The 14,487-nt window shown below is 42.9% G+C and overlaps 1 protein-coding gene across 1 annotated transcript in view; it reads left to right on the top strand.

Annotated features, from left to right (window-relative positions):
• The window catches only part of PTPRT (protein tyrosine phosphatase receptor type T), a 439,233-nt gene that overhangs the window by 345,913 nt on the left and 78,833 nt on the right, over positions 1-14,487 (top strand). Inside the window, exons 12-13 of the mRNA XM_071759664.1 lie at positions 1,468-1,741; positions 12,775-12,811. Coding sequence (XP_071615765.1) covers positions 1,468-1,741; positions 12,775-12,811 — 311 coding nt within the window. The remainder of the gene's footprint in view (positions 1-1,467; positions 1,742-12,774; positions 12,812-14,487) is intronic.

Genomic DNA, 14,487 nt, shown 5'->3' with positions numbered 1-14,487 from the left:
AAGTTTTCCAAAAAGTTGCTGGGGTGTCAGTAAATGCTGCAGTCCATATGTCTGGTGGGGGCTCCTGCTGCATTAGCAAAGAGCAGCATCCTGCATAGGGATGATTTCAGTACTAAGAATTCATAAATTGGTTGTAGGTGTAAAGATGAGTTGTTTTTGTGTCTGCTAGCAGGAGCCAAATGATTTCCAAGTGATTCACTGAAATGATTCACTGATTCATTGTTAACAGTGAGCGTGCCAAGGTACCCACAGACCTGAAATAGCAAGAAATTCAAAAGCATGAGCTGCTTTTGGTTTACTCCTGCTCATTGAAGGTGCCAGAACTTTGCTTCCCTCAGAAGCACTGATGAGCTATTTCTATGCTAGAAATTTTTCAGCCCCATCTCTCTGCAACAAATGAGCCTGTGGAAGCTGGAGAATGATGCACTGCTGGCTCTTTCCAATCTTTTAATCGATCTCCCTTGTCTGGCCAAACAAAGGAGCAGCCTCACACAGACAGGTGAGGGCAGCACATGTGAATATCCTGCCAAAAAGGAAAATGACTGCAGTGGTATCTCTCTTTGTCAAAGGGGTGAGTGGTGTTAAGAAGACAGTAAACCTGTCTCAGATGTAGCAGCATGGAACTTAAAGGCTTTGTTAACTGTCTGAGGAAAAAAACAAACAAACCAGAGTGTGTTTTGAGTGCCTTGCAACCTCTTTGAGCCTGAAACAAGATTGCTAATACGTATCACAGAGGCCAAAAGCTTAGCAGGAATCGAAAAGGATTAACATTTCATAGAGCTGGAAAGAATATGAAGAGGAGTTGTTTCCAGAGACAAAATTGAATTGGGAGAGCTTTAAAGCCACCTCCTCAGTGTATTCACCAGCCTCTTAGTGGTGGAAGGGAGGAGGAGACTTGCCATCAATAATTAATGTTGGAGAACTCCATATCCCAGGATATATCCCAAGAAGAGGTGTCAGGGAGGGGCAAAAAAAATGTACATTCTTAGATGTGAAAATCTTTTTGATCTAAATGGATTCTTGCACCCTGAAACAGTTTCAAAGGGGATCTAACACCATGGCTGCCTGCTAATGCTCTTTTCTACCACAGTCACCCTTAAACCCAAACAAGCAATTCCTGTTTCAGCTCTGTGGCTGAAGAAAAAAGTGTCTGCTTTCTAATATTCAGCATGTTAAAAATTCATCAGAGACCAGATAATTTATTAGTTCATCTTTTTTTTTTTCCAAAGTGTAACATGATTGCAAATCTATTCTGACTTTCACCAAGGCATAACCTGATGAACTCCACAAAACCACCAGAGCAAGCCCACACGGTACCATTTGGTGGCCACTGTTCCTGGTGTGCTAACAACTCTCTTTGCTGTGATGCCCTGCAGTGGTTTTCTTTCTTTGCCTTTTGTTGTTGGGGACATTCTTGATGTTTAAGGCTCTTGGGGCTCTAATCTCACCTTCCTCTCTCCCTCCTAGTGTCTACCAACTCGTTGTCAAGGAGGAGAAGCTGCAGAAAGCACGGAGAGCTGCAGATATCATCGAATGCTTCTCTGTCCCAGTGAGCTACAAGAATGCTTCCAGCCTTGACTCCCCACACTACTTTGCAGCTGAGCTGAAACCCATCAACCTGCCTGTCACACAGCCCTTCACAGTGGGTGACAACAAAACCTACAATGGCTACTGGAATGCTCCACTTTCTCCCCTGAAAAGCTACAGCATCTACTTCCAGGCTCTTAGCAAGGCAAACGGAGTAAGTTCAGAGAAAAATTAAGTTGACTTTGTACATATGACCACCTCAGTCTGTTTTCTTCATCTTTCTCTTTCCTTTTTCCATTGGATGCCAGCTCAGCTCCTCCTTATTGGTACCCTCTTACACAAATTGGATGAAAATTAAACATGCTACTGGTGGTCCTTCACTCCTGTCTCTCTCTGATGCCTGCATCCAATGAGAAACCTGTTGGGGAGTCAGACTATGCAAAGGCACATGTTGGCATGTGATTTACAAAATTAATTGCCTAGAATTTGGAAATTGTTTCTTTGCTTGTTTTCTTGCATATCCATGAATGTCAGAGTAGGGGATATTGTGCTTCTAAAAGATGTAGCTGCAATATCCTGAGAGTCTCCAGTCAGCAGTGCTTGTGGGTTTGGAGGAGCCATAATGAACTGCCCTAAAGCTATGAAATTGAATTACCTTGAAACTTGCATTTGGTCACATCATAACATAGTGCTTTGAGAGGGGAGTTTTCAGCTTGAGTGCTACTGCAGGAGGGGGGGGTTGGTTGTCTTACTCCTTTTGAATACCTTGGATTATATTTCTACATCCACTTGCTCTCTGATATTAAATTTAAAATGGAGCCAGCATGGGAAACACAGCCTGCCCTACTCTAAGACTCAAATTACATCCACATATAATGCCACGATAGATCCCACCATGGGACAAGGAAAGGCTTCTTTTCCCTCTTGTATTCTTCTGCTCCAGCCTAGAACAATTTGTGATCTCCTCTAACTTTTCTGGCTCAAGTACAGGGTACAGTCCAGACCCAATTTAAGCTTTCATTCTCCCTTCCTCCCCTTTGACTCCCCTAGTTGTATTTTGTTACCACCTAACATGATAAAAATTGACAAACCAGCTCATGAAGAGCTTTAGAGCATTAAGGTGGCATCAAGAAGTCAGGTAGTCAAGTGTATTATTTGCACATTTCCCAGTGCTTTCCCAAATCTGACTTCAACACAGATAAATCCTCTAAGACATCACCTCTGAAAGAGCAAAATTAGAAAAATCAATCAAAGGTGAATGGTGTAGACTTTGGGCTCCACTTAGGATAATGTCTTTTTATACCCAAAATGCAGGCAGACATCACAGAGCACTATACATCATTTAACAGGCTAGCAATGCCAGTGAATGTTCACAGCATATCTTGGTGTTTTACTACTTTCATTTATCACCATTCTCCTTGCAGAATTTCTGCTGTGTGGCTGACAAGCACAAATCTCTTCAGCATCGTGCTGGTTTTCACCTTTGTTTCCTTTCTAGTCAATATAGTTTCCTTCCAGTGCTACTCAACGAATTAATTTTTACATTTACCTTTATAAAGTAAATTGTGAAATACATGGATACGTCTCTGTATCTAGTGAGTTCTTCCTTGTGTGAAAAAAAACAAAACAAAGCAAAAAAAAAAGGTACAGTATAACGTGCCATATATGGGTTCTATGAATGGAGATGTAGCCTTCCCTTGGGATTCTGGATTAAAGCATCACTACTGTGTTGTTCCTACTGTTTCTGGATCTCTTAGCTGGCAGGTTGCATCAGACTCTCTACAAACAAGATAAAAAGAACTCAAAAAAAAAAAAAAAAAAAGGACAACTCGATTCTTCTGTGAAGAACTTTTTAAATATAATTTATCAAAAGAGTCTGTGAGCAACAAGACATAGTTTGTGAAAGCAGGAGAAGATGAGAAGTATCCTGCCAGCCAATGCAAAGTCTATCTGAGCAAGAAAATGCCTGTTGTGCCAGTATCTTAAGTTGGCACAGTGTGTATGTGTCTACCCTTGAAGTGCAGTGGTATGGGAAAAAGTATAGAGCAAATGTCCAAGTGGAATGCAGATTTCAGAGGAGTAGATGGCTTCTTTTTGTTTCTTGATAAAGTCCTTAAGCTCCACGTTTTAATTATTAGGACTGCATCCAGTTTTTTCAGCTATAGATAATTTTTGTTTTGTGTACAGGTGTAGTTTATATTTAAGAGTGCTGGGTTTTCACTTATGTCCATCCATCTGAGCAGGCTTTGGTCTTCATAAACCCTGCTAATAATTACAGCTGCAATAAGGCATTTTTGATAATGTACATCTGCAAAAAAATGGAAAGAGTTATAATTTTGCATAATCAAAATATAACTTTGATGTTTCCTTGCATGTGGAAAACTTAACAGAACTTTGCCAGTCATTTTTTAATTAGGATATTCTATAGTTTCATTAATCACTGTCAGGTATAAAATAATGAAATTTCTTTCCACACCTGGAATCTGCAATGAGAAATGTTTGTGAAGTGAACCAGAACACCTTCCTTTGGAAATGTAGGACTCTAGGGAGGACTTAATTTGATGAAGCATTGGGTACTTGGTCAAAAAGCTTGATTAGGAGGAGGTAGAAATGTTACAGGAGTTCTGCATTGTTTCAGCTCTGCTGTACATGGAGGGTTGTGCTCATTTGGTGTGCTTGTCTGTTCTGCAACCATTAGCTGTGATTGTTACAGTGAAAGGAATATAATTAACAGCTGGATGCAAAACAAGTGTGGCAAATTGCTGTAAAATCAGATCATAAAGTTTTCTGCCTTCTCTCGTGCAGTGTTGTACTTGTTATTGGAGAGTTTGAATGGGAAAGCTGTCACTGGCTGAATTCTTTCCAGTGGAGTTTGGTCATCTTGGTGTTGCTTCCAGACAGGAGTCTAAAGAGAACATGTGTGAGACAGAATGATTTTCAGCTTTGTTCTACAAAACACTTGCAAATTGTGTGAATTTCCCTCCTAGGGACTGCTGAAAGCCAAGTGCTGAACTCAAGGGGGAAAAAAAAGGAAAAGGAAATGGAAACTCGTGGGTTTTTTGTAACTGTGAGGATGAGAAGCACCAGTAGTTACTGTTTAATTGTTAGATAGAGTTAGCATGAGGAGTGACAAGAGAAGAGGACTGGCTCTGCTCTGGCTCTGGCAGGATCTCCACACATGCTGTCACAGCCATCCAGGTACTTAACTGATGTTTGCTCCTTGTCCTGGTGCCACCTGCTACAGATGGCTGTGTGACAGAGCATGACTTCCTCCTTGTCTCCAAAACCTCCCTGAGCTCAGCCTTTTAAAACACCAGCTCTTTCACTGTTCATCCCTCTGAAAGGAGGAGCCAGGATTACAACTCCTTATCCTCTTTTACAGTGACTTAATTATCAAAGTTAAGTGTTGCAGGGTTTATTGTCCCCAGGCTCTTTACCTGGGTCATTGTAGATGACAGTCTCTGGTTAGTGATCCAGCCACATGCACAAATGGGCAGAATTCTTTGTCTGCTGGGAAACTTTCCTGAATTTCTGAGCAGCTGAGAAACTAGAGCTTCCTACAGAACCTTCCTGGAGTCGCATTCTTCTCTCATTGAGTTAAAATGAAATCTGTAATGGCACAGTTGCAATCAATAACTCTTGGCCATTTTTCCTCTAAATGGGAGATGAGGCAGGAGCCTTTGTTAAGGCAGCTGGAGGTGATGGGGAGATGCTGTCAGCATCTGGGCCAACAGGTGAATGATGTTTGCAGATCAGAATTGTGAAAAGTAGCACCCCAGGAATCAATGAGAATCTTATTTTTTCGAGAGAAAGGTAGACTCTGCAGAGATTCTCATTGATTTTTTTCTGCTCTCTAATGACTTGTACTACATGCACAATCGGGCAGTTCATTATTATCAGGGGACAGCAGGCTGGATTTCTAGATGCTGACAGGTCTACTTGCAGTACCCAACATTCTTCTTCTGAGACATTGTGGAGGTATGGAGCAGTGTATTCATCCCTGTGGAGATGGGCCATGAAAAAAACCACAGTGAGATACTTTGGGTCAGCACGAGCTGTGCTCTGAAAAATGAAGTGGCACCAAGGCCACCTGCATTTCTGCTTTGAACTATTAAAAGCTTTGGGGAGCTCTGTGTTCAGTAGGGCTTCAGGTATATAGTTTTGTTTGGTTATGTTTACTCGTTCTTAATCTCACAGTGGAGCTGCTGGGGCAGAAATAAAGTGGCTGTGGGAGCATTTCACTCTTTGTAAGCCCCTGTTTCCAGATCTGCTTGGCCATCTTGGGCTGGACCGTGTGGAGCTGAGCATTTTCTGAAGAGTAAATAAAAACTAAAACCATCCTCCTGTTTGAGATGTTGGGAGGGGGTGGACATTCACTGATATGAACTATATTGCCTGGAAATAACTTCCTACTGTAAATAAGGAAAGCTCTAAACACTTGTTAAACCTGACCTCTCCAAGTGCCAGGATGTCCTGGTGGCCCTGGGACAGGACTGCAGGCCAGCCATGGAGGTCAGGGATGCTGACCCTGCTGGTGACAGGGGTGTCCCATGTTCCTGGTGACAGGGACATCACGTCCCACCCTGCAGGTGACAGGGTTGTCCCATGCTTCTGGTGACAGGGACATCATGTCCCACTCACTCACCTCAGGCTCCTGCTGGATTTGGGCTGTCCTGATGGGAATTCTTCCCCCTGGGGCCTCCTCTCTCCCTCTGCCTTCTGCCCCCTCAGCTCCCCAGGAGTAGGCTGAGTGTGAGCCTGTGTAGGCTCTGTCAGTGTTTGTATCAGGTCTGCTATTTCATTAAATCTGTTTGTATTTTAGCCCAGAGGGCTTCCCTCCTCCTCCTGATTCCCCTTCTCAGCTGAGTCATAAGGTGAGAGAGCAGACTGCTCCAGTTTAGCCCCAGACATGGGCTAAACAAAAGCACACAGATAATAAAAAATAGCTGGTAATTGGAAGGGCAGAAGTAGATTTTTATTTTTTTTTAAGTCTCTCAGAGAACTAGCAGTTTCCTTAAGCTGGTGATAGGAATTCTAGGGGAGTCCACTTCCCCTGCCACAGATATAGGCATTTGAAAAGAGCAAAGAGTTGGCTTTGGTGGGATTAAAAAAGAAATGTACAATCTGGAGCTCCTCTGGACTTGGGCAAAATGGGTTGAGGACCAAAAAACTCATCCTGTGAGATGTTCAGTGGACAGAACCATGGTCTGTCTCCTGTGGCAATCAGGCTGCCAGCAGGCATGCTCAACCTCTGTCTCTGGGACATGGGCAGCTACAGCTGGAACTGAGCCTGGGCTGGAGGTTGGTAATTAGAGTCATAGAATTGTCAGGGTTGGAAGGGACCTTTAAGATCATCCAGTTCCAACCCCCTGCCATGGGCAGGGACACCTCCCACCAGCTCAGGTTGCTCAGAGCCCTGTCCAGCCTGGCCTTAAAAACTTCCAGGGATGGATGGGGCTTCCACCACCTCTCTGGGCAACCTGTGCCAGTGTCTCACCACCCTCATGGTGAAGAACTTCTTCCTAATATCTAATCTAAATCTCCCCTCCTGTAGTTTGAAACCATTCCCCCATGTCCTATCACTCCCTGACATCCTAAAAAGTCCCTCCACAGCTTTCTTGTAGACCTCTTCAGGTACTGGAAGGTCACAATAAGGTCTTATCAGAGCTTCTCCTCTCCAGACTGAATAACCCCAACTCTCTCAGTGCTCCAGCCCTCTGATCATCCTCATGGCCCTTCTCTGGTCACTCTCCATCACCTCCATGACTTTTTTGTAACAGGGGCTCCAGAACTGGATGCAGTACTCCAGACAATTTCTTGTCTCCTGGGTGCAGCAGGGAAAGGTAAAATTGCCTGTGCCCCAGCTGAGGTGCCTGATGAAGCTGTGCCTGTTGCAGGGCAGGTCTGGGGACAGCAGATCTCATTGGTGCTGGCAGGTGGCTCTCCAGTCAAGGCAAGAAGTGTTTAACTAATGCAAAGTCATAATAGTAGTAAAGGGAAGAAAGAATTGTGGGTGTGAAAACAGATGGGTGAAAAAGCTCAGCTTCTTTTATTGTTGTTCGTAGTCTGTAAACAGCAAGCTGTCATTTTAAAAGAAAAATTAAAAAAAAAAAAAACCAAATCATTTGCCTTTTTAGGTTGTGAAGATGCAGCTGTCGCATAAACATATGTCCTGCTGCCTTCATAGCCCTCTGCTGCAGAAAATAGTTCCCATCCAAACACTGAAGAGACAGAGGCAGAACTTGTCTTGTAATCATCCAGTGTTCATCAGTGAAACGTGTGTTTAGGAACCCAAGTAATTAGCAGACAGCATCAGCTCCCTTGCTTTGAAAAAGAAAGAAACAAACTATATTGAAAGAAGATATCTTAAAAAATAATCTGAAAATTCCAAGGGATGCTGTAACAGGATCATGGTTTGTAGTTTCCAGTTTGTGTGCATGAGTTGTGTTGGCAGAGAGGCTTACACAGCCAGTCTGTCCTCTCTTCAGGGGGTCTCCAGCTCATTCTAACTGTAGATGGGAGTCTGCCCTCCAGAAACAGTCTGTCAGCATTCCAAAACACAGTCCAGTGGGCTATGTCCATGGTGTATGGACTTAAAAATTTAGCCCCAGGGTTCAGCCTTGAATGAGCATAGATTGGAATCATGTTTTATTTATATGGAAGTAAGTTCCAGTGTCAGGGTTTAACACTGGCCCGGCAATTAAACCGGGTACCAGACGCTCTCTATTAATCTCTCTCCTCCCTGATAAGAAAGGAGAGAGAATAAGGGAGAGAGACTGATGGGTTGGAAACTAAACTACACAACTTTAATGAAACAGTAATGATAAATAGGAAAAAATTACTAAATATATACAAATATACAAGAAAATGGATACCACATTCCTCCCCCCTTTCCCCCAGTAGCTCTCACGTCACCACCGAGGCTGCAGGGCACCCCTGGGAAAGTCCAGGCTGGACTCCTGGAGTCAGCAGCAGTTGGGAACTGGAGGCAGGAACACACAGATAAGGGCTGGCACGGATCAGGAGCACAGGCAGAGGAAGGGATGGGATCCTTCCAGGATGCCAGGTGAAGGAATGGAAGCAGGAAAGGCAGGAAGGGCAGGCAGCTGGAAGCTGGAAATCTGGCTTGGCCCTCGTGATCCCTCAGATTTATACTGAGGATGACGTATATGGGATGGAATACTCTGTTTGGTCAATTCTGGCATCTATCTTGTCCCTTCCTCCCCAAAGGAGGCTGCAGGTGGGACCTCTTTATGTTTTCCTCAGAGCTGAGCAGTGTCCTTGGCTCTGCACACCAGTCTCTAGCAGTAACTATAAACATCAAGTGTTATCAGTCCTAGAAACACACACTGTCTGAGAAACTTGCTGTGAATTTCAGCAAGTGCAGCTACTTACAAGAGACTTAGCTAAAAGCAAAAGTACAGGACAGAAAATCACCTTTATCCTGGCCCAAACCAGGACATCCAGAAAACAAACTTATCTAAATGTCTTAGAGGAAATGTGTAGATGGGCTTAAATATGCTGAAATTGTTCTGTTGGTGTTTAGATGTAAAATGTCTGCCTTAGCCTGGCAGTGATAAAGAGCTGAAGTAGCAATCTTAAATCAAGTTGTTCCTGATTTGAACCATAATACAAACCAGGTATTCTATACTGAATATGTAGGATCTCAGGTCATCATTAGATGATGTTGTGGACGTAAGGCCTTGTAAAGCTTCTGTGGTAACACAGCTTTTGAAAGAACATGTTTTTAGTATCCCTTTAAATCATTATTTTTCTTGTAATTTCTTTAAGCCATCTGGATGGATAATGTCGTTTATTCCTGCTTCACCCAAGAGAGAAGCATCTTAGTTTGTTGTAGACAGGAAAACACCTTGTCTGAATCAAAAGTAAATAGTGGATAGGATCAAAAGTAATATTTTTCAGAAAACTAATGGTATCATGGGAAAATGCTTTTACTGTTTTTTCAGGGAAAAGAAGTGTATTTATTCTGTTTCTTGGTTAAGAAGTTCATACAAAATACTAATTCTCAACATCAATCAAAGAAAAATTAAGTTTAAAGAGATCTCATTTTTATGAGACACCAAAGAGGTAAGCAGTGGGTTGATCAATGAGGCAGTCAATAGAAATTGATGGAATAATCATCCCTAACCAGGAATATGGACTAAGTTCAAGTTTTTCAACTTAACCGTCCCTAGTAACTGGACGTCTGGTGTCTGTGCAGGTTTATTTTATGTTTTCCTTCTCAGAAGATGCAATTTGAAATGAGTTTCTGAGGTCCAGATGTCTTGTTCTCTCCTGATTGATTGCCCTTGCTTTTGGCAGTGCTAGGTCATGGTCTTCTAATAACTGTGATTGTCTGAGCTAAACGCAGCAATTAGTAGATGGAGATGCAAACAGAACACTCTGCATCCTGTCTGCTCAAATTACCCCGTGGGAGGGTAATGTGCAGGAATATGCACATGCTCAAATGAGATCAGTTGCAGCATCATTAACAAGATTTCAGGTTTGGTTTTCTTGCCTCTGTTTTTCTCAACATTGACTGATTTCTCCACCTTTTTCTTGCACTTTGAAGCTAGAAAAAAGCAATGAATGCACGAGGATATCTGTCAGGGTTTAACACTGGCCCGGCAATTAAACCGGGTAACAGACGCTCTCTATTAATCTCTCTCTCCTCCCTGATAAGAAAGGAGAGAGAATAAGGGAGAGAGACTTATGGGTTGGAAACTAAACTACACAACTTTAATGAAACAGTAATGATAAATAGGAAAAATTACTAAATATATACAAATATACAGGAAAATGGATACCACATTCCTCCCCCCTTTCCCCCAATAGCTCTCACGTCACCACTGAGGCTGCAGGGCAGCCCTGGGAAAGTCCAGGCTGGACTCCTGGAGTTGGCAGCAGTTGGGAACTGGAGGCAGGAACACACAGATTCAGGCTGGAATGGATCAGAACCACAGGCAGAGGAATGGATGGGATCCTTCCAGGATGCTGGGGTGAAGGAAAGGAAGCAGGAAAGGCAGGAAGGGCAGGCAGCCGGAAGCTGGAAATCAGGAAATCGATGGCTTGGCCCTCGTGATCCCTCAAATTTATACTGAGGATGACGTATATGGGATGGAATACTCTGTTTGGTCAATTGTGGCATCTATCTTGTCCCTTCCTCCCCAAAGGAGGCTGCAGGTGGGACCTCTTTATGTTTTCTTCAGAGCTGAGCAGTGTCCTTGGCTCTGCACACCAGTCTCTAGCAGTAACTATAAACATCAAGTGTTATCAGTCCTAGAAACACACACTGTCTGAGAAACTTGCTGTGAATTTCAGCAAGTGCAGCTACTTACAAGAGACTTAGCTAAAAGCAAAAGTACAAGATAGAAAATCACCTTTATTCTGGCCCAAACCAGGACAATATCTTTCCACAGTGAAACCTGAGCAAATGTCCACCTACTTTCAGACTGTGAAAATGCTAGAGTGATATTTTTTATTTATTTTATTCTTCAGCACTGGTTTGCTGGGTCACCTTGTCTTGGATTGTAAACCACATCAGGATTTGTATGGGTTATAATTTCCAGCATTATGTGCTGAAGGCTTTGCTCTGAAAAAAAAAAAAAAAAAAGCTGTGTTTTTCCTGCTTCACATATCAGTACTGGTAATAAGGAATTTGGATTTCCAGAGTAGTTGGCAATTCAAACTGATTATACCCAAGGCAGAGATGAATGGAGAGCTCTGGCATCCAGCTCTGCTGACTTTGCAGTTCTGATGGCTGAACAGGTTGTGTAGGGAGTAAAGTTTTGAGGGTGAGAGGGGAGTCAGTGCATCAAAGAGAGATGCTGGTTTACTGGGATAAGCAGAGCTTCAGTCCCAGTCTGGGGGCTGTATGGCTAGGAAAGGATGACTTTATTAGATGTTATTTTGTTCATGGTGGTCCAGAATTCCTTAATAGTGTTTAAAGGCAAGATCATCAGGGACAATTTGTCCTTCTGAATTTCTTGTAGTTTCTAGACTACACACAGGGTTGCTTATATCCAGGAATTGTGGCTGATGGGTATCTTTGAGGCTGCATAGAAAGGGATCAGAGGGAATTGTTCCTGTGTTTCCCAATGTCCATCCTGAAACCCCTTACCTCCGTGTAACTGAGAGCAGAAAGGGACAATGGGACTGTGTGGTTCTGCTCCTGCCAAGAAGGATCTGTCACAGATGGAGCTGATCTTCTCCAATAGCAAATTCAGGCTTTCACAGTGTTTGCCTTATTGCCTGGGAATGGAATGAGGTGCTCAGCAGCACATTTGCAAGGCTGCTGTTTCCAGAGCCCAGACAGCATCCATATTAATGTAGCAGTGTTACACACAGTAATTTATGCAGTATTCATTATGCCCAAGACATGTACATGAGCATGTAAAGACATCAAGTGCTACCAAAACCCTGCAGCACATTTCTGCCTGCCAAAGCCAGCTTTTTAACCAAGCAACACATTAAGATTTGGACAGCAATTGTTCATTGGACAGAAGCAACTGATGCCAATGAGGAGCTGGGGATACCAGAAGGGATGGATGTGTTTTCAGTGGAGGGGGGCTGAGAAGGCTGCCGAGCTTGAGCTGTTAATTAAGCCAAACACAACATTGCTGTTGCAATCCAAACTCCTGTTTACACAGATCTGTTGGCTCTCAGGTGGTTTCAACAAAAGCATTGGGTTTTATCCCAGCTCTGCAATGACAAGCAGCGGTGGTGTGGGTTGGGTTTGAATGGCTCATTTGGCAGAGCAAGGCATACAGCATGCTGGTTTGCTTCCCATACATATCAGAGTCCTGAAATATTCAAATGACTGCTTTGGTGTCTGTTTGCCATGTGTTTAAATAAATACCCAGTTTGAAAAATTTGTAGTAACGGTGCATGAAAATTCGATGTACGGCTGCATGTGCTGTGGACTCAAGGCTTGCCTGCCCATGACATCAGGTCACAAAACTGGTGAATTCTACCAGGTAATCAGGCAGTTGTGCTGCACCCAGCACTCACACATTCAGTGTAGAAAAACATTTTCACTCTTAACTTCTCAATAGTTAAAGAAGCAGCTGTAAGCAAGTCAATTAGTATGGAGTGGTTTGTGCCACTAAAACTGCTGGTGGTATTTGCAGAGATGAAGGGTAAGAAAAATGCTTGTTTTAGTACCTTTTTAAAGGTATGTAGGTTTATTGTGTATGGGCAAATGACACATCTTGATGTTTTTCTGTATTTTTTTTTATTATCTTTCAGGAAACAAAAATCAACTGTGTCCGTCTGGCAACGAAAGGTACGTGGGTCTCCTTTGCCTTCAAAGTGTAATGCCAATAGTGTAAAAGCTGCAGTGGTGACACAACTTGGTTACAGTTACTATTCAAAGAATAAGCCTTTCTTCTTATTATTATTTTTAAAGGAAGATTATGAAAGCAGAACATAAATTTCCAAAATCACTCCACCGTATTTATGAACTTTTTAATCTTTCTCTGTCTCTGTGGCTCCTAATTTCCCTTCTTCTGTTCAAGGTGCCTGTTCTTAGGACTGATCATGGTATTGGCAGAACACCACTGAAAAAGAAACATTAAATTCCTATTAAATTCATTCTCTCCACAAATGTGTAAAGTAGAGAAGTAAAAGGAGATCACATGGAAGCCCAGCCTTGAGCATTGCAGGACACCCCTGTTATATCACACCATTTTCATGGTATCATTTATCAAGCTGGTAGAGTCTATTCCTTATTTTCATTGCACTTAGTTCAGCTCAGACCAAAGTGACCAGGCAAATAGACAAGACCAAGCAAACCTGAGATTCTTAAGCTGCAATGCCCTGATTTCCAGGTTGCTTCTCAAGATGTAGCTACTGAGGGCCCAATGACAAGTGTCTGGCTTCTTTCTTGGAGTTCAGAGTTGCTTTTCACAACTCTTCTAAGGACTTCAGCATCCCCCCAGGGGCTACTTTGTGTCAGAAACCAGTAGCCTCAGAATGATCTGTAAGGCAGTGGTGGGGGTAATTGCCATGGGCCTTGCTGCAGATACCTCTGCATTCCCAAAACTCAGGGTTGCCATCTTACACTGACAATGCTTTGCTGTAAAATAATTATTTTGTGCAGTAACTGCATTACTGCCTGTGGAGTCTTTCCAGAGTTCAACAAAATTGGCAAGAACTCATGAGTTTTTTGTTGGTTTTTTTATTATTTGAGGCACCATACCATTTTCCCCCCATTATTTTCATTCCTTTGTGTCTTGTGGCTGTAACAGAAGTTTATTTCTTCTGAGTACTTTCTCCTAATCCCTTTTGCATCTGGACTTGCAGAGGAGTTGGGAGGGCTCAAAGAAGCCCCAGCTAATAGTTTTTTTGGGTAGCAGAAGAGGACTTTTTCTCCAGATGGAGACATCCACCAGTCTGCTACAGAAAGCCATGCACATGGCAGGAGCTGCATGGAGGTCCCACCTGGGCAGCTATTTTCACAGCACAGACCTGATACACAAACCAGGGGGGCTGTAAGCAGTTGTGTCACCACTGAAAGCCAAGGAGGATGAGCCATTTCTCCCCTTTGTCCTTTTCATCTGTGGCTCTGGTGCTCTCTGTGTCCTCTTGTTGCTTTCCTTTCTAGAAGTTGCTCCTAAAATCTTAATTTAATTCATTTTTCTGGGTTACAAACATTCTGTGTCTCAGTCTCTCCCTCATTTCTTCCAGCTGTTAGTGATGTGACCATTTTGAATACCTTATTTTGGCTTTCTGCTGGTAGCAAAAGAAAAGAGCAGGACTGGATAAGATAGGTCTGGGTGACATGAGTCTCCCCAGGGCTTTCCCAGACCATGACTTAGAGGTCTCCTCATGTGATAAGAGGAACCAGATTAATTAATTTTTGGAAACCTGTAGTTTCTTTCCTTTCAGTCTCTTCTTTTTCTGAGCTTGCTGGAAGAATGTTATCATGCCAGCAGGAAAGATATTTCCTCTGTTGACTAT

This window comes from Heliangelus exortis, chromosome 16 (genome assembly GCF_036169615.1).
Source record: "Heliangelus exortis chromosome 16, bHelExo1.hap1, whole genome shotgun sequence".
Lineage (NCBI taxonomy): Eukaryota > Metazoa > Chordata > Aves > Apodiformes > Trochilidae > Heliangelus > Heliangelus exortis.
Note: the sequence above shows the minus strand (reverse complement) of the source record. Positions and strands in the feature narration are given on the sequence as shown.